Source organism: Toxotes jaculatrix, chromosome 7 (assembly GCF_017976425.1).
Source record: "Toxotes jaculatrix isolate fToxJac2 chromosome 7, fToxJac2.pri, whole genome shotgun sequence".
Lineage (NCBI taxonomy): Eukaryota > Metazoa > Chordata > Actinopteri > Toxotidae > Toxotes > Toxotes jaculatrix.
This window is the reverse complement of record NC_054400.1, coordinates 29,589,729-29,609,198: the sequence shown is the minus strand read 5'-3', so window position 1 is coordinate 29,609,198 and position 19,470 is coordinate 29,589,729. Positions and strand designations below refer to the sequence as shown.

At 42.7% G+C, this 19,470-nt stretch overlaps 1 protein-coding gene across 5 annotated transcripts in view; it reads right to left on the bottom strand.

Moving 5' to 3' along the window:
* Positions 1 to 771: 771 nt before the first annotated feature.
* LOC121184570 (axoneme-associated protein mst101(2)-like) overlaps positions 772 to 19,470 on the bottom strand; it is a 33,258-nt gene continuing 14,559 nt past the window's right edge. For 2 of the 5 annotated variants that reach the window (XM_041042336.1, XM_041042339.1), the window contains exons 4-11: positions 19,223 to 19,394; positions 18,219 to 18,398; positions 17,961 to 18,083; positions 17,599 to 17,732; positions 17,470 to 17,500; positions 17,249 to 17,357; positions 9,800 to 9,890; positions 772 to 9,714 (exon numbers count right to left, since the gene is read on the bottom strand). In XM_041042336.1, coding sequence (XP_040898270.1) covers positions 3,622 to 9,714; positions 9,800 to 9,890; positions 17,249 to 17,357; positions 17,470 to 17,500; positions 17,599 to 17,732; positions 17,961 to 18,083; positions 18,219 to 18,398; positions 19,223 to 19,394 — 6,933 coding nt within the window. In that variant the 3' untranslated portion in view covers positions 772 to 3,621. The remainder of the gene's footprint in view (positions 9,715 to 9,799; positions 9,891 to 17,248; positions 17,358 to 17,469; positions 17,501 to 17,598; positions 17,733 to 17,960; positions 18,084 to 18,218; positions 18,399 to 19,222; positions 19,395 to 19,470) is intronic. The other 3 variants (XM_041042340.1, XM_041042338.1, XM_041042337.1) reach the window with 3 other exon arrangements.

The window sequence follows — 19,470 nt, the reverse complement described above, 5'->3', positions numbered from 1 at the left end:
TGAGCAACTTACACTTTATCACAGTTGCTCATTATTTTTATCACTTGATCCTCAGATTATTTTCCCTCCCTACCATCCCTACCATCCTGGTATGTGAGAAACAGGCATCAAAAACAATAACAGGCATCAGATCTCTGTAGCACTCGTTGCTGCTTGAGCTCTGTCCTTTCTGCAGAAATTGATTTCTCTGTAAACCTTATTTTGTAATAAAACATCAAAAGACAATTACTGTCTAAAGAATTTTATTTCACTTCTCATCAGGAAGAAAGTGTTTTTCCACTACACTCTAAAGTTAACTCAACATCTGTTTAGTTGATGACTGAAAAAATTCAAGCCCAGCCAACAGCTGCTTAGACCTGTAATGCTGCTGGTATGGTATTCGATAACAGGCGTCCCAGATTTTTTATTATTGGCTGTTGTTCTTAGATCTTAGCAAGTTCTTAAGTTCTAAATGCAGCCACAGTGATAGTCATAAGGCAAGCCTGCCCCATTCCTAATTAATAACATACATTTGTGAACAGATCATGAAACACTAGCTTTCAACAACAGTTACTCTTCTAAGTGTTCAGTCCCTGCACTAAAATGAAACTACTGCAGCTGAAACTCCTACTTTACACTTTACAAAATCTACCACAATAGGTAGACCCAGGGTCCAGTTTCCTATGTGTGTTCTAAAGCTTAAATAAATAAATTAGGCTGATGCTGAAAGGGGAATTATTCTTATTCAAATTGGTCTCCCACCCCCAAGAAGCACGTAAACAGCAACTGAAATACTATCTTCAGAAATCTTTATTTGCCACAAAAATAGGAATTTCATATGTTGGAAAAATAACTTTGCAGAGAAAGGTTAGTACACAGAAAACATAATTAAAAGAAAATAAATGTTGTTAATGACATTAAATGACTACTTTTACCTTCTGACCTAAATCGTGTCTGCTAGCAAACACAGAATACATTTATGAAAGACTGCAGTTTTACATCACGTAGCTAAATTATTTGACCAATTTGATTAATTGTTGGCTTCCAAGTTCCAGAAGATACAAATAACAAGAACAACACTTGAATTGACACTGATAAACCAAAGTATAATGTTGACTAAATAATATCACATTATTAAAACAAGACTGATGACACTGGGTACATGATGGCTTGACAAAACTGTCGTCCCTACACGGGTATAATGCTCACATAGTGTAACAAGTGTAACATACGAGTTGGTTAAAATAAAATACTAGAAATTAAAATGAAAAGAGAAACTGTTAATATCAAGACCTGAGTTCTGCTGAGAACTGCAAAGCAAGAACATGTTATGTATGTGTATAAAATACAAAAACATAATCTTCAGATCTTCAACTAGACATTCACATTTTAATATAAGAAAATGTTTACTGTGTAAAAATATTAATTTGCCACTTGAAAGAATTGAAAGTATGGCTTTTTAAGAAACAGTCAAAAGAACTTGAACAGGTAAAAAATATAAGTCATATCTTAAAATCTGTACATCTGTAACCTTACATCCAGTTCTATTTAAGATTAGGATAGGCAAGAATGATCAGATAGTACTATGGGGCAGGATTTTACAACTCACAGTAATTTTATCCTGTATCTCGATGACTGAGAATTATAAGGAATCAGGAATGTGTGCTTACATATACAGTATTTGGTTGACCAAAGTAATGTATTGCCAAACTTGTATGTTGCAGCGAAAGCTGTGTCAGATTCAACTTTTTTGCTGGATGACCCTGTGTTTTTTGCCAGTGTCTCTGCTTCACCAGCCAAAGGGCTCCATTCTCTCATAGAATGTCAATGGATGTCACTGAAACAGGCTGGATTTTCTGACAGTTCTTATTGTGCTGTTGGCAGTCTGAAACATGGCTGTATTGTTCTGAGGATTAACAACAGACAGTGATGGTGATGAAGTATTTAGTTTCTACAACACACCTGCGACAAGTATGTGGAAGACCCTTTAAAGACACAATAAGTGAATTTCTATCTGAATGTAGTGCAAATTTTAACCAAGTTTTTGAGAAATTCATCAAAAGAAAATGGGAATGATTTCACGTTTCAATCCACTGCTGTTCTGAGACTCTTTGGAGTGAAGATAAACATCTGGTGGAGCTAATTGTCCAGTCAGGTGTCATTAAACCACTGCAGAAGAAGGCACAACAAGATGATGCAATTAAAAGATCACCTGTCAAACCTCAAACAGTGAAAATAAAAATGTAGGAAACGTGATGGAAATGTAGCATTTCTGCTGCTATTTTTCGTCTCATCAGTGGATGTTTGTGTCACATGCTTCATATACGTCATTATCAATTTACTAAGTCTGTTTCCATTGCATGTTGTCACCTTTTGCTTTTACCAGCTTTTCCACTTTAGCCAAGTGTGAAAATTTCCATACCATATTTCAAGATTTTTTTGAAACTCCAGTGTTTCCACTGAAGTTCTTTATGCGCAAATTGAAAATGGTTGGAGACACACTTATTGTGTATAATTTGTATGTGATTATGATGTCTTTCAAATGATTATGATGGTATAAGTTTTCACCAATCCTGGTGCCACATACAGAGTCCCTGGATCAGGTCCATGGGGGGCCAAAGCTTACAGCTGATTTCTCATCAGTCAAGACAGCTTAGCTGGTTTTGTTTTCACCTTGTGAGTCTGGGTGTGGGAGTATCATCATGGCAAAATGTGGTTGTGGAGAGATTCACTGTTGCGGCAACTACCAAAAAGGCAAATTTGAGTGCCTTGGCAGATGTTTATGTCTCTGGACTGATATTGTCACCACACTAGCATCACAACTGTGAAAGGTACACTCAAAAAAACTTCACAGGTATGTAGATGAGATCAAAATGAAGGTTAAGTTCGAAGATGGTTGTGGTCCAAATCATGTAATTATGTAGTAATGACTACAGAGTACTCATGGGTCAGAACATCAACATGGTCTCTACTTTAAATTGTCGGCATGCTGGCTTTAAAGCAAGACTATGTAACTTTGGCTGAGCCACCACTGTGGCCACAAGTAGGTCACAACAGATAAAGAGTGACAGAATAATGCCACTCATCTTTATCTGTAGTCACTTATTCTTTTCAAGGTCATTGGGAGTTGGGGCCTATACCAGCTCACCTTGGGCAGGAGGCAGGGTACACCTGCACACGCCTAACAGTTTGCAAGATAATGGTAAATGCTAAAATGTAATGTAGCACAAACACAGAAAAGTCATTAAGTCAATGAGCTGACTCAATAATGTCAGTTACACAGCAATATGGACAGTATCTAAACTTTGTACTAGTCAGCGTTAGTCACCATTAGCCACTGTTCATACCAAAGTAAGGTATAGCAGCAAAGACCTTGTGTGTAGGGTGTGCTATAATGCTTTTTTAAAAACATTTTATTATTAACATTAAAAATGTGCGATTTCTTCTTTCTAAAGTTGCATAGCATCACTTACTTACAAAAACATACTGTCGGTCTACATTATGAGCCTTCACAATAAAGAAGGCCAGCTTGCATTGAAATATTGCATATGATATTTTTTTCTATTGCATTCTCCCAGTTTTGTGACTGCTCACCACTTCCTGTATTTTGGTGTCAATGTCAATCATAGTATTCAGAACATCCTAAACTCTGCTGTGATGCTTAGATTTGCGAGTTGGTGTTACCTCAGTACTTTTTCTCTTGCAGAGACTTCTCTTCTGAGCACACTCAGGGCTCTTCCCTTCATCAGAAAAAGACTCCTCTGCTTTTTGGCCTTTAGCACTGCAACGTCTGGGTTTAGACTGGGGTGTGATTATTACTGAAGGAATTAACCTCCCTCTTAAAACTCTTTCTCCAATCTCAATAAGTTCCACCTCTTCCTCTGAAATATTCTGCTCATCTTCCTCATGTTTTTGACTTATAGCTGCTGTTTCTACCTCTTCACCTATATCCAATAAATTGAGGACGTCCCCCTTTTGACTTGTACTCTCAAAAGCTCCCATGTCTTTCTCTATCTGTTCATCAGTACAACATTCAGCTTTCTTGCTGTCTTTGTGCTCATCTGATTCCACTTCACCCTTGTCCTCTCTGTTAGTGGGAGCTTTAGTCTCACCCCCTTCATCCTCATCATTTTCTGCATAATCCACTCTTGGTCTTTTTCGTATGGATCTTCGCTTTGGAAGTTGGGTTTCTTCTGCTTTGTCCTCTTCTTTCTTTGCAGTTTTCATCCTTCTTCTGAGACTTCTGCCTTCTACTACTGGAGGGTCCACAGTTGTATTCTTACTTTCACCAGAGTAAGACTCCTCTGGTGATTCCATTTCTTCTGGTGCTGCTTCTTCAGCAGCTGGCTTTGGCACTCTGTTGCTGTCACCTTGTTCTTTAGCCTGGCTCTCTGCAGTATCTTCAGTTGGAGGCCCTGCCTCCAGTGGAATAGGTGATGTTTCCTCAGGTTCTGTGCGTTCATGGGCACTTAGCTCTCTGTTTTCAGCTGTATCAGTAGTCAATGGGTGCACTTTGTCTTGTGTTTCCCCATCCTCAGGGTTTTCCTCTTTCTGCTGCTGACCCTCCTCTATTCCTTGGCCTTTCTGTCTTCTGGAGCTTCGTGATGTTATGGCTGAGGCGTCTTCCTGTACCATAGAATATGCATCTTCAACTAGTGCCTCAGCATCAGCAATGGCAGTGTCAGATCCCACAGCTATAGCAGCAGCAGATTTTTCTATGAGTGCACTGTCCTCTTCCTCAGCAGAGTTCGTCCCTTCCACTTTAGCTGATGAAATGTGGACTGTGTCAGTACTGGTCTCTTCCTTTGTCATGGCATCGTTCATCTGATCTGCATCTCCCATGACAGATTCTCCTTCAGCCTCATTCTCAATTTCATTCTCTTCCAAAATTTTCTTCTTCTCCGTTGTTTCCATACTCTTCACTTCTTCCTCAGCCTTCTTTCCTTTCTCTTCAACTGATTCCTGCCCTGCCTCCTCTTCCTCCCCTTCAGTCTCTTCAGCTGGAGTAGTTCCTTCTTCTGCCTCTTCCTCTGGCTGACACTGTGTGCGGGTTCTTTTGGAGTTATGTCTAGGTGTTGAAGGAGGAGACCTCCTTCCCTTCCTCACAACTCTTGTTTCTGTTGGCTCATCTGTATCAGCATTCTTTTCCACTACTGTAACATCTTCTTCGTTTTCTTCCTGTTGGCTTTTTGTGGTTTTGGATCTTGGTGTCATTCTCACTGCCTTCTCACCACTTCTAGGAACCCTTGGTTCAACAACTGGTACTTCCTCCTCATCAGTAGCTGTTCCCTTATTTGAATTAGGTGTCTCTTCAGCACTTCCCCCAACAGAGGTCTGTCCACCTGCACACGTCTGTGAAACTGTGTACTGTTCTCCTTCCACTGTCTCTTGCTCTGGGAATGATTCCTCTGCCACAGTTTCTACTTTTTCCATCTCAGATTCTGGCTCTGTACTTTTTCCTGTCTGAGCCTCATCATCTTCTTTATCTATTTTCTCATCACTGTTATTTTCTTTCTTACCAGCTTTAGTTTCCCCTCCTTCAGTTTCTTCAGCTGGAGTAGTTCCTTCTTCTGCCTCTTCCTCTTGACACTGTGTGGCTCTTTTGGATTTATGTCTAGGTGTGGGAGGAGCAGACCTCCTTCTCTTCCTCACAATTCTCGTCTCTACAGATGGTTCATCTTCGGTGCTTTTCTCTTCAGCTGCCTCCACTTCTTGCCCATAATCTTGTCTTTGTGTGCTTTTGCCCTTTGGTTGGTCTCTCACTGCCTTTTTGCCACTTCTCAGAATCCTTGTTTCAATAGGCGAAGCTTCTTCCTCCTCAGAAATAGCCTTTACCTTGTCGTCCTTTGCTGTCAGCAGTGCCTTTTGTGTGGTTTCCACCACCTCAGTTATGAACACTGACTGTTGCCACTGTTTCACCATTTCCACTGTATCCTTTATTGTGACAGCTTCATCTGAGGTCTTTCTCTCATCAGAGCTTTGTCCAGCTGGCGCCTCTGTGTTCTCATCTGCAACTGTCGCAGTACTGTCAGCCTGTCCATCCTCTGGTGCATCTTGTTGTGTGACAGCTTCCTCTGCCACAGTACCCACTTTCTCTAAACTCATTTCTGTTTCTATATTTTCTACTCGTTGAGATGCATCCTTTTCTTCAAGTGTCTCTCCCCTCTCCTGATCAATCATCTCCTGTTTTTCCTCTGTATGTTCCTCTTCTTCCTCTGCCTCTCTCTCCTCAACTCCTGTAGATTCTTCTCCTCCCTCTTCTTCTTGGAGTTGCTTTTGGGTTCTTGTTGTACATTTTTTAGTTAGAGGGACAGACGTCTTTCCCCTGACGTGAACTACTGGCTCCTCTTCTCTAATTTCTGAGGCTGCCTCCTTTTCTTCTTGGCGCCTTTTCTGTCTGCTTTTTGCTGATTTGCGTCTTGGTGTGGGTTTGACTGCTTGATTTCTATTTCTCCATTTTCTGGTCTGTGTGACTTTAGGTGCCTTTTCCTCATCATCATCGTTTTTAGCCTCTGTCTCCTCAGCACTCAAGTTCCCTGTCTCTTTCTGTATTGTGACTACATCTTCCACTTTGTCCTCCAACCTTTCCTCTTCCACTACCACCTTCACCTGTTCCGCTTGTTCTATGTCCAGAGGGGAACCAGGAGCATGCTCCTCTGTCACTGTTTCTTCTTCCTTTGTTTCTCCCTTTTGCTCCTTTTCTGCCTCAGCAGAAGTCCTTTCTACAGGAACAGCTGCTCTTTCTTCCTGGACTTCATGATGTGCTTTTTTCAGGTCCACTAAAACCACAGTCACTCTTTGGAGATCAGAAAGTTGGTATGCCTTTTCCTCACTCTGTTGATCCTCAGCTGAATATGTTACCTCCTCGTTACTACTTGTAAGTATACCTGAGTCTGTGTGAGGTTTGACTAATGGTGGGTCAGTCTTTCCTTCTTGTACTAAATCATCTGCATCAGCTGCAACTATGGCTGTGTTCTCCTCCTCTTCAGTCATTGTCATTGTTCCTTCTTCTGACACTCCTTTTCCATGTTCCTCCTTCTCTACCTCTCTTCTATCCTCCTCTGGGATTTTCCCCTCATCCCCCTCTGTTGGTAGTTCTTCAGGTGATCCCAGCCCTGCTGCTCCTTCTTCTTCCTCTACCTGTGCTTGCTCAATTGATTCCTTTGGTTCCTCCATTGTTTTTGGGAGTTTTTTGCAGCTTCTACTTACAGACTTCCTTCCCCTTCTCAGAATTCTTGTTTCTCCAGGGGGCTCATGTCTTTCAGCTCTCTTTTCTGCAGATGCCCATCCCTTCTCCTCTTCATCTTCCTGATTTTTTCTTGTTTTGGCTCTGGTTTTTGGTGGAGCTTTGGATGTCTTTCCACCACTTCTCAAAGATATAGTTACTGCAACTGGTGGTAGTTCCACTTCCTCAACCTCAAAGACTGGCTTCCTTTCACTGTATTCTTCACCTGAGGCCTCTATCCCTCTTTCTGCAGATGTGTTGGACATGACTTCTGATTGCTCTTCCATTATAGTCTGTCTTTCCTCTGCCACACCTTTCCATTCCTGAACATCTATTTCTGGCTCTAAACTTTCCTCTCTTTTAGAAGTCGCTTCCTCCTTAACCTTTCTTCCTCTCTCCTCAATTTTTTCCTCTGTCTCTTCATTTGTTCTTTCTTCAGCTGCTCCCTTGACTTCTGTTTTTTCTTCTGCTGTTTCCTCAGCACTTTTAGACTGCTCTTCTTCACTGATTTGTTCATGAGTTCTTCTGGATTTCCCTTTTTGTGAGGCAGAGGGAGATATCCTCCCCTGTCTCATTGCTCTTGTTGTCACTGTTAGTTCTTCTTCTTCACTGTTTTCTGCCTCTTGGTCATCAACTTGCTTTCTGCTTCTTTTTGTTTTGTGTGTTAGTGGATCTGTGACTGTCTTTGTTTCATTTCTCAGAGCTCTGGTTTCAACAACTGCTGCTTCTCCCTCTTCTGAGCTCATTGCCTTATCTACCTCAGCTGGTGGAAGATTCTCTTCAGCATCATCTCCTAGTGCATCCTTTGCCACTGTTTCCATCTCTTCTTCAATCCCCAAAGAGCCTGTTTCTGCTTCATCCAACTCTTTTTTAGTCAAACCCTCACCTATGTTGTCTTCCTTTTGCTGCTGGTTGCTTCTCCCTCTGGATTTGCAGCTTGCTTCAGTGGTCTTTCTTGCACTTCTAAGAACTCTTGCTTCAATGATCGGTGCTTCCTCTACTGCATTTTTTTTCTCATCCACACTGACAGACTTTTCCTTTTCTTTTTCAGAATTATGTTCTTCAAGCTCTTTTATCTTGACAGTATCTGCCTTTGCAATTGCATCAGCAGATTTTTCTGTAATGTCTTCCTGTTTCCCTTCATCTTCCTCTTCCAACATCAACATTTCTGGGTCTGATGTTTGTTCCCTTGCAACACAGCTAGAAAATCCCTTCCCTTCTGCTTCTACCAGCTCTATCTGTTCCTTTTCTGGAGCAGCACACTCTCCATCAATAGTTTTTTCTTCTGCCTCTTTCATGCTAAAGTAATGGCAAGATGTTTTTAGGTCCACTAAAATGACAGTAGCTTTCTGGAGCTTGGGGATGTCAGAGACAATGTCCTTTTGCTCGGGCTCATCAGCTACTGGTACGATAGCCTCCTCTGGAAGTATTACTATTTCTGAAGCAGCAGTTGAAGGTATAACATCCTCTGCTGATCCCCCTGCCTTTGGAACTGTACCTTCTGTCACAACTGTCAATTCGTGATTTGATATCTCATTTTCTGGTTTGTTAACAGTCTCCTTTTGTTCCACCTGGTTGTGTTCCTCCATCTGTTTGTCTGCTGCTTGTTCATCTGCTATCTCTTCAGCAGAAACTCCTGCTCCCAGCTCAGCTGTTACTTTTTCATCCTCGTTTTCCTTTGTATGTTCAGTCACTGCTTTCTCAGGAACCTCTGTTGAACTGCTCTTCACTGTGCTGTCTTTCACCCTAGGCTCCACTTGTTTCTCTGTCTCCCCTTCATTTGTCAATTGCTCATCTTCATGCTGTTGCTTTTTTTCCTCTGGTAAGTCCTCCTCATTAACTACATCCTCTTTTATGGAAGTAATTTCTTCTTGCTCTAGTTCATTCTCCTCTGCCACATACTCTTTTTCTAATTCTTCTTCACATACTTCATGGATGTGTCTGGTGTATTTGATTTTGAGTGTGGAGGTGCTCCTAATAGTTCTTCCTCTCAAAACTCCCCCTCCATCGTGGGCTATAGTTTCCCCCAAAAGCTCCTTCTGTAGATTGCTGTGCTGCTTAGATTCAGCTTCACCATCCTCAGATGTTACATGTGGTGACAACTCATGTTGTGTAACTCTTTCTTCCAACTTTTCATGAGAAACCTCAGTTTCAGTTTCACCTCCCTCTTTAATCAGAATTCCTGCTTCCATGTGTGCCTTTAATTCTTCCTTAGAAACCACCAATATTGCAGTGTCTTCCTTCTGACACTCTTCCTCTGCTTCCACAATTACAGATGCCACATTCTCAACTATTACCTGTGAGTCAGGGGAGATGTTTTTCATATCCTGTGTGGCATCATCTTCTTCTTGTGGTTCCTCATTCATAGGTGCAACTGTGACATCAGTTTCTTCTAGGTCTTGTGAGGCTAGGACTGCAGCTGGTTTGTCCAACATCATAGCTGCTTCATCTTCAGGTTCAGAATCAACTACATCTTCTCCTTTTTCTTCAGCAGCCACACCGAACATACCCTAAAAATAAATACAAAAATTGTATCATGAACAAGTTGCTGTACTGGTGATTAAGACAAACATGCCCATATCTGCATATACACACCTCGGTCTGCTCCAATTCATTGTGCAATGGTGTCTTCCCCTGCACAAAAACTTGTTGTTCTTTAGGGGTTTCTGCTTCAATATCCTCGATTCTAAAAGATGTACAATATCGTTTGTTAAATTCCAGCATTCCATTTTTTTCGGCCGCTGCTCGTGCAGTCGACCGGTAGATCGTGAGGCAGTTTACACAGTCTTTTTTCTAATATTTGCACTTTGTATATAGATTCTTATAAGCTTTATAGTCCTACAGACTGCTTAATAACATTGCCAATCGTTCTCTTTTTTTCGTGGACATTGGCTAATACCTTTGTTTTAACCTGCTAACTACAAATTGAGTGAGTAGTTTTTCGCCCTTGTTTACACGTTGCCTGGTTATGCTGCTGGAGCCTTGCTCACCGTACCCACGGATTACAACGAGCTCTGAGTAAACCAAGGATCGCAACATGGACAACTGTGGATTATTATGGACTCTGCCTTTGTATTTTTGTGGTTATTGGTGGACAAGATAATGGCAAACCAAAACCATCCCAATCTCCCAGCTGGACAACGAGTCACTTACTCCAGAGACTTTCTGCTGCGGCTCGCACTTCCTCCATTGCGGAACGGGCCCACTGACTAAGACACATTCCCTGAGGAAATCCGACGGGAGTTTCCTCAAACTACACGAAAAAGAAGGTAACCAGGAGGGGGAAGAGAAAGGGCGGAATTAGAGCTAGACTGAAGAGGGAGAAATGCAGATATCGTGCACTCCCATCTATCATCCTGGCGAATGTGCGCTCTCTGCGCAACAAGGTGGATGAGCTGCAGGCCAATGCTAACTACATGCACCAATACAGAACTGCATCAGTGCTGGCTTTCACGGAAATTTGGCTTAGCAATAATGACAGTGATGACACGCTGCACATCGATGGCTTTGCCCCCCCGATCCGACTCCACTGGGAAGCTACATGGCGGAGGTGTGTGTTTCTATGTAAACACATGCTGGTGCTCCACGGTAGTCGTCAGAGAGGAGCTGGGCAATGCAGACATTGAGCTTCTGGCTGTCTCTCTTCGCCCCTTCTATCTTCCAAGGGAGTTCCCCCAGCTCTTCTTCATCCTGGTTTACATTCATCCCAGAGCAAATGCAACTGCAGCTGCTGAACACATAAAGGACACTGTGAACAGACTAGAACTCATGTCACCAGACTCTCCTAAATTCATACTGGGTGACTTCAATCACTGCACAGTTGACAAATCCCTGAAAGGATTTCAGCAGTATATCACCTGCACAACCCGACTAAAGAAAACATTGGATGAATGTTATGGATCTATCCCCAATGCCTATAAGTCTATTGCTCTTCCTCCTTTGGGCTCCGCAGACCACCACACCTTCTTGTTGGCACCAGCCTACATCCCGGTCATAAGGAGAATAGAGAGGACTGTCAAAAACATCAAGCAATGGACTAATGACAGCATTACCACTCTGCAGGGATGCTTTGAAACCACAGCCTGGGACAACATTCTGGCATGACATAAGCGAGCAAGTGGATGCCGTGTCGTCATACATTTCTTTCTGTGTGGACAATATCATTCCATCCAAACCATCACCATCTTCCCCAACAACAAACCCTGGATAACCAAAGAGCTCAAGGAAATCCTCAACAAAAAGAAAAGAATCTTCTTCACTGGCACTGAATCTGAAAAAAAGGAGGTGAACACAGAGGTGAAAGCTGCCATCAGAAAAGCCATGATGCTAAAATCTTCACAATGGACACCGTTCACAAACACCTGGAAGAAACAGCGCTCGACTGCTCTTTGCAGATTTCTCCTCTGCATTCAACACCCTGCAGCCACACATCCTTGCAGAGAAACTACACCACCGTTTCCACCTGCCGGAGCAACTAATCCGTTGGGTCATAAACCTCCTGACCAACAGATCACAGAGAGTGCTGGTCAATAACACCCTCTCAGACCTCATCTTCACCTCCACCAGTTCCCCTCAGGGCTGTGTCCTCTCTCCTCTGCTTTTCATTCTGTAGACCGATGACTGCAGGTCCACCCACCCAGAGTGTCATCTGGTTAAGTACGCTGATGACAGTTCTCCTGTCCTTGCTCTCAGGCCGCTCTCACCACCATGGCCCAGCACTCCAGCAGTTTGTGGACTGGTGCGACAACTCTGCACTGGAACTGAACGTGGAGAAGACAAAGGAGATGGTGGTGACCTTCTCTAGGAAGCAGAGGGAGCTGGCTACAAGATCTGTCAGCACAATCCATGGGAAGCCAGTAGAGATAGTAGAGGAGTACAAATATCTGGGAACAATATTTGACAACTCCTTCACTTTCACTGCTAACACCGAGGAGATCCTCAGAAGATGCCAGCAGCGGCAGTACCTACTGAGGAAACTTAACTCCTTTGGGGTCAACAGCACCATTCTGAGGACATTCTATGACTCCATAGAAAGTGTCATGACATTCTCTATAACCTGCTGGTTGCACTCCATCTCTCTTTAGAACAGGAACCATCTGCAGAGCACAGTCAAGGTCTGCTCTAAAATAATTGGTCTTCCACTTAGATCAGTGAGCACAGTGTGTGAGCAGCAGACACTGAGGACAGCACACAGGATCTTGCAGGACCCCTCACATGCCTTGTTCCCAGCGTTCGTATGGCTCCCCTCAGGTCGCCGGCTCCGCTGCCCCAGATGCAGGACTCAGAGGAGAAGGACAACCTTCATTCCTAGAGCTGTTCTGCTCCTCAACTCCCTACCATACCTACACCTCTGGTTATTGGCAGCTCCATTTTGCAAAATGTGAAGTTAGAGACTCCAGCGACCGTAGTTAAATGCATTCCTGGGGCCAGAGCGGGCGACGTTGAATCATATTTAAAACTGCTGGCTAAGGATAAACCTAGAATAGAATAGAATAGCATAGATAGAATAGAATAGAATCCATTTATTGTCATTGCACAAAGAGAGTACAATAAATTAAAAGTGCTATCTAAGTGCTTAATACCGGTACTTCATTCCAGTCAAACATTCCAAGACATAATAATAATTTAATAAATATAAATGTAAAGATAAAAATAATATACATATAAAAATTATATATATATATATATATATATATATATATATATATATATATATATATATATATATATATATATATAAAGATAATTAAGACCATAAAATTATAATCTAAGACAAGTAATTGTATGAGCATAATTGTATAAAAACAGGAAAACACAATAAATATAACCCATGAATAAATTCAAGACAGTTTCTGATTTCTATTTTTTGTGGGCTGAATTTATGATTCTTATTGCCCAAGGGAAAAAACTGTTCTTCAGGCGATTTGTTCTGGCCTTGATGCTTCGTATCTGTTTTCCTGAGGGTAGCAGGCTGGTGGGTGGGATGGTGAGGGTCTCTGAGGAGTCTCTCAGCTCTGGAGAGACAGCGAGAGCTGGAGATCTCCTCAGAGACGGCAGTGGACAGCCTATGATTTTTTCTGCAGTCCTGATGACCCTCTGCAGCTTCTTCTTGTCACCAGCAGAGCAGCCAGAATACCACACAGTGATGCCATACACCAACACTGTCTCAATTGTTGTGTGATTCATTTTGCATTTCCGGAGCAGTCTCAGAGTGCAAATGCTGCTGGGCTTTCTTTACCAGGGGTGTGGTGTTGGCTGACCCGGAGAGGTCCTCGGAGATGTAGGTCTCCAGAAACTTGAAGGTTCGGACCCTCTCCACCTCGGTACCATTTATATAGAGATGGTTCGATCCTCTTCCTCTGGTAATCTATCACCATCTCCTTGGTTTTTGATGTGTTGAGCAACAAGTTCTTTCTGTCACACCATTTAGCCAGTCTCTGTATATCATCTCTGTAACGTGACTCATCTCCTCCTGAGATAAGCCCAACAACTGTTGTGTCATCCACAAATTTAATGATGGTGTTTGAGGAGTGAGTGGCTATGCAGTCATGGGTGTACAGGGTATACAGGAGAGGGCTAAGCACGCAGCCCTGGGGGAGCCAGTGCTGAGTGTGGAGGAACAGTAAGAGCCAAGTCTTGTTTTTTGCGGGCGATCTGTTAAAAAGTCCTTGATCCAGGCACAAGTGGAGGAAGGGAAGTCCAGGGCATGCAATTTGTCTACCAGTATCTGTGGGACTATTGTGTTAAAAGCAGAGCTGTAGTCAACAAAGAGCATTCTAACATAGCTCCCCGGCTGCTCAAGGTGGCACAGGGCAGTATGGAGGGCAATGCTGATGGCATCATCTGTTGACCTGTTTGCTCTGTATGTGAACTGATGGTGGTCAAAAGAGAGTGGGAGAAGGCTTTTAATGTGCTGGGCCACAAGCCTTTCAAAGCATTTCATGACTACAGAAGTTAGTGCAATTGGTCTGTAATCATTCAAGCTGTGTATTGCAGATTTTTTGCCAACCGGAACTATGGTAGATAAGATAAGAAAATCCTTTATTAGTCCCTCATTGGGGAAATTGCATTCAACAACAGCAGGGGTACAGTACAGTAAGTAAATATAAGTAAGAGGCCAATATGACCAGAACAAGATTAAATAAGCACTATTCCAATAACAGAATAGCTAAGAACTACACTAAGAAAGATACCTGCAGTATATACATACATAAATATGAGACGGACAGAAATATAAGATGGAAATAAATGTTGCACATTGATATTGAGCTAATAATTGAATTATTGCACATTGATATTACACTGATAGTTGCCTGGAGTTGTTATTAAGTTTGTGTGTCAACAATGCTCATTACAGAGCCTGACAGCAGCAGGAAGGAAAGAGCTTCTAAATCTCTCCTTCACACACCGAGGGTGGAGCAGTCTGTCACTGAAGCTGCTCTGCAGAGCTGACAGGACGTCCTGCAGGGGGTGGGACTCATGGTCCAGCATAGATGACAGTTTTGCTAGGACCCTTCTGTCTCCGACCTCTCGCACTGAGTCCAGAGGACAGCCCAGGACAGAGCTGGACTTCCTGATGACTTTGTCCAGCTTCTTCCTCTCCTTCTCAGTTATGCTGCTGCTCCAGCAGACTACACCGTACAGGATGGCTGAAGCCACCACAGAGTCATAGAAGGTCTTTAAGAGTGCCCCCTGCACACCAAAAGACCGCAATCTCCTCAGGAGGTAGAGCCTGCTCTGCCCCTTCCTGTACAGTGCGTCTGTGTTGTTAGTCCAGTCCAGCTGATTTGAAGCAGGGAGGAATGGTTGCCTGTGCCAGGGAGAGGTTGAAAATATGGGTAAGGACCCCCGTCAGTTGGTGGGCACAGGTTTTTAGTACCTTCCCAAGTACTCCATCCGGGCCGGCTGCTTTCCTCGGGTTGATCTTCTCTAGAGTGAGGCGAACTTGATGTTCCTGGAGAGTGAGGGCTGGGGGGTTGTAGGTCTGGCAGTGTCTCATGGCAGTATGGGGTTTCCCAACTTCAAAGCGGGCAAAGAAATGGTTCAATTCCTCTGCCAGTGAGAGGTCTGTGCTGACTGATCCAGATGTAGCACCTTTGTAGTTGGTGAGGTGTTGTACTCCTTGCCAGACTTGCCGTGAGTTGTTATTTGCCAGATAGTCCTCCACTTTCCTCTTATACTTTGCCTTTGCAACCTTTATGCCTTTTCTCAGGTCCGCTCTTGTCTGGTTATACCAGACTTTGTCCCCAGATTTGAAGGTTGTGTTTCGGGCCTTCAACAGATTCCGTACTTCCTTGGTCATCCATGGTTTTTGATTTGGATAGACCTTGATGTTCTTGTTTACAGTCACGTTATCTGTGCAGCTTTTTATATAAAAAAGTACAGTCTCTGTATATATCCTCCAGGGGTTGATGTTCAAAAATGTTCCAGTTGGTGCGTGCAAAAGTCTTGTAGCTCAGCAATAGCTCCCTGTGGCCAGGTTTTGATGGGCTTGGTGATGGAAGAACAGCAGTGATGTGTGATCTGATAGTCCCAGATATGGGAAGGCTACTGCTCTGTATGCTTGCTTTATGTTGGAATAAACACGGTCCGGTGTTTTGTTCCCTCTGGTGGCACATTGTACATACTGTACAATTTTGGGAAACACAGTTTTTTAGCAAGCCTGATTGAAGTCACCTGCAACAATAAACACTCCTTCGGGATGAACTCTTTGATGTTTAGAATGTCCCGGAGAAGTGCGAGAGCACTGCTAACATTGGCATCAGGTGGAATATAAACAGCAATAATGATAACAACTGATAGCTCTCTGGGCAGGTAGAATGCCTGCACATCACGGACATATATTCCAAGTCCGGGGAGCAATAAGAGTTCAGGATCTTACTGTTTGTGCACCAGTTGTTGTGAACGTAGACACACAGACCTCCTCCTCTGCTCTTGCCGGACTTAGCATCTCTGTCGGCACGGTGAACGGAGCGGTCTGCTAGCTGTACCGCAGTGTCTGGGATCCGCAGGCACAGCCACGTCTCTGTCACAACGACAGACACAGCAGTTGCGTACGTAGGAGTTCGTGGTGGCAAGCAGCTCTATTTCGTCGATCTTGTTCGTAATAGATCTGGCGTTGGTGAGAAACAAGCTTGGGAGCGGGGGGCCATACTGCCTCGCCGTACTTAGCTTTGGTATGACTATTATTCACGTCAGCAGTAATGACACCCAATTACGGCAATAGGAGATGAATAAAATTAATGTGGAATCAGTGTGTAACTATGCTGGACTGCGTAGTTTTCTCTGGACCCCTGCCCAATTTGACCAGTGATGACATGTTTAGCCACATGTCATCATTCCGTCGCTGGCTGTCTAGGTGGTGTCCAGCAAACGACGTGGCCTTCATAGACAACTGTTTGGTTGTTTAATCTAAACTTTCTGATTTATCATTGTGGTTGAATGTATTATTTTTATATGCAAACAATTTTAAATTGCTCCAGGACTTTAAACTGAAATTCCTCATTCTAGCAATGCTTTTTTTTTTTTTTAACTGAGCATGGTTTAAGTTTGCAGTACATTCTTAATTTGTGGGGGTGGTAGTGAGCCAGAACACTGGTTGGACCTGCCTTTAACTAGAGGAGTGCAGATGAAGAAGCATGACGTTAGAGAGATGCAGAAGGTGGTGAAACAACGTGAATGCTCTGTGCCGTCGTGCCAATGTCGACTCACGCAACGCCACTGCTTGAAGCAACTGGTAAGTAAAGAGTAGAAATTGCATGCTGCTAACGATACAATTAGTACAACTGAATATCAAAAATAACATTCATTGTTGGGTTGATGAAACCGTATAAGCCTAAACGGCTTCACCACAGCCACTGCTAGTCATTGCGATCACTGTTGAAATAGTGAAATGGCTGCAGTTCTCATTAATAAATTTCACATCATGGCACACAGGATAAAGCAAAATATTTTAAATGTGGCTTTGAATCATATTCAGAGCACCTAACATGGAAAGAGTATTTATGATGTTTTCAAAAGTGACATCCTTTAATTCATACAAACCTGATAACTTTTTCTGATTTGTATTCTGTGGTCTTTTCTGCGATGGTGCTTCGTTTTGAGCTACTACTCCTTCCCCGAACTGCAACAGGCACTTCCTCAGCTTCTGAAACTTACAATTGTTGTTAATTGTTAATATCGATTATTACATTAAATGAAGCATATTTTAATGTACAATCTAAGGGAAAGTTTACAATGTAGACGTAAAACGATGAAATGCTCACCCTTGGTAGCTCTCAGTACTGTCACTTCCTCCTAAAAAATTAAATCACAGGGATTATTTTTACTTGTAAAAAAAAACAAAAAAGAAATTGTTTCTCAAATAAATGTTTCATATTGGATAAATAATGTACCACGATTTCAACTGTGCATTCCATAGATTCAGCTTTTTGTATTTGTGTGGTAATTGCCTCTCTCTCCACATCCTTTTCAGTCACTTCAGTAATCACAAGTGATTCTTCTGTGAATGAGAGACTCTTGGATGCTGCTGAGAAACAGAATTAGACATGCAGTATTTGAATGCTTAGGTAACTACACTAACAGAAATGTAATCACTTCATTTTGCAGTGCAGTTTACATTGTCTGAGTTAACACAATTAGACAGAACAGCTGAGAATTTTAAGATGACTGAACATACAATCTATATTGCGTCAAATCTGTTGAAATGCCAGTTTTATGGGACTAGCTCTGTAGTGCAATTTTTGTCCTTTCATACCACTCAGATCCATGGCCTGGATCTTGCGGGCGATATTGGTCCTCTGGTTGGGCCCACCTATGCTCTCCACCTCCCACAGCAGGTCTGTGTCTCCTGGGTTCTGACACAGGTACTTCTCACACACTAGGAACAAAGAGGGGTTCAAGTAACTTCCAGTAATGTATTGTTTATACGAAGCAAACACTGCTGACTGTAAAAAAGCAAATTCATACTGTGCATATCAGTCAGGTGTACAACCTGCAGGGTGGACTTGTGTACCTTTATACATGGATTTTGTGAGGGGGTACCTCAACCCCAGACAGTCCTCTTTGAAAGTGAGCACAAAGTCCTCCAGCATCTGAAGACCAAAGCCTTTACCACGCTGACATTTTCTAACAAATATGGAGTCCATCACAGGGAGCTGATAGCTTCTGCTAGAAAAAGATTTATATAAGCTGCCTACAAGAGAAAGAAAGACAAGCATGCTTTTAAGGACACCGTCAGGAGAAATTAATTTACCATGGATTAAAGCAAGTCTTGAATGGATTCAAACGTATTTACAAATGCTTTATGGGTTGATTAGTCTCAAACACTACATAGTAGTTGAAACATCTGAGTGGTAAGCAGGTTTAGCATTAGGATCATTTAGAGAAACTTTGGAAATAAATCTAACTGTATATGGACAAATGTCTGCCTGTCTGCCCATCCGTCCATCTGTTTCCCCACACATCCGATTGACTTCAAACTTCACGTATGTGCTGTTGAGGACCCAAGAAAGTACAGTGTCGACTGTGAAGGTTTTCTCAAGAAACATAAAAAGGGAAACGTTCACGTACCCAACATCATCAATTACAACAACAGTGCATCACAAAGTCGGAACTACACTATGAGGGCAGTGCACCACCCAAACCATTTCCAGAATGCACAGGCCCGGGTTTTAAGAGAGGCAGAACTCAACTGCAATGGCACTTTCTCCGCTGTCCAGCAGTAACAAGAGACACAGAGTTGCCTACTCTGAATGTTTATGAATGGTGCTATTTGTGTGACACGATGCACTGTCACACATTGTGCTTTCCACACGCAAACCTAATCATCTGAATGCAAGATTCCAGAGTAGACCTAGATGACATAACTATGTCATGGCAGGTGTACTGCTGAGGACCTAAGAAAGAGCAGTGTGAAGTTGTTTGGATGATGTTCTCAAGAAAGCTGCAAGATAGATTAAAACAGACCAAGAAACCAGCCCCTACTGACACTTGTGCACTTAACATAAGATAAATTACCTGAGGGCTTGACTGAATAGAAGCCAACAGCTTCTCCATCATTCCAGAGGATTTTTGCAGAATCGTTTTCTCCATGGCAGAGGAATGGAAGCTCTTCCGAGCTCATCTCCTTAGCTCTATAGATGACACGATTAAGGATGTATAAAACTATTCTCTCTCCTACTGTCTCCACCTGAGGGACACACACAAAGAAAAGCATGTTATTCTTAATATAAAAGAACCCTACCACATATATATTTAAATTAGTT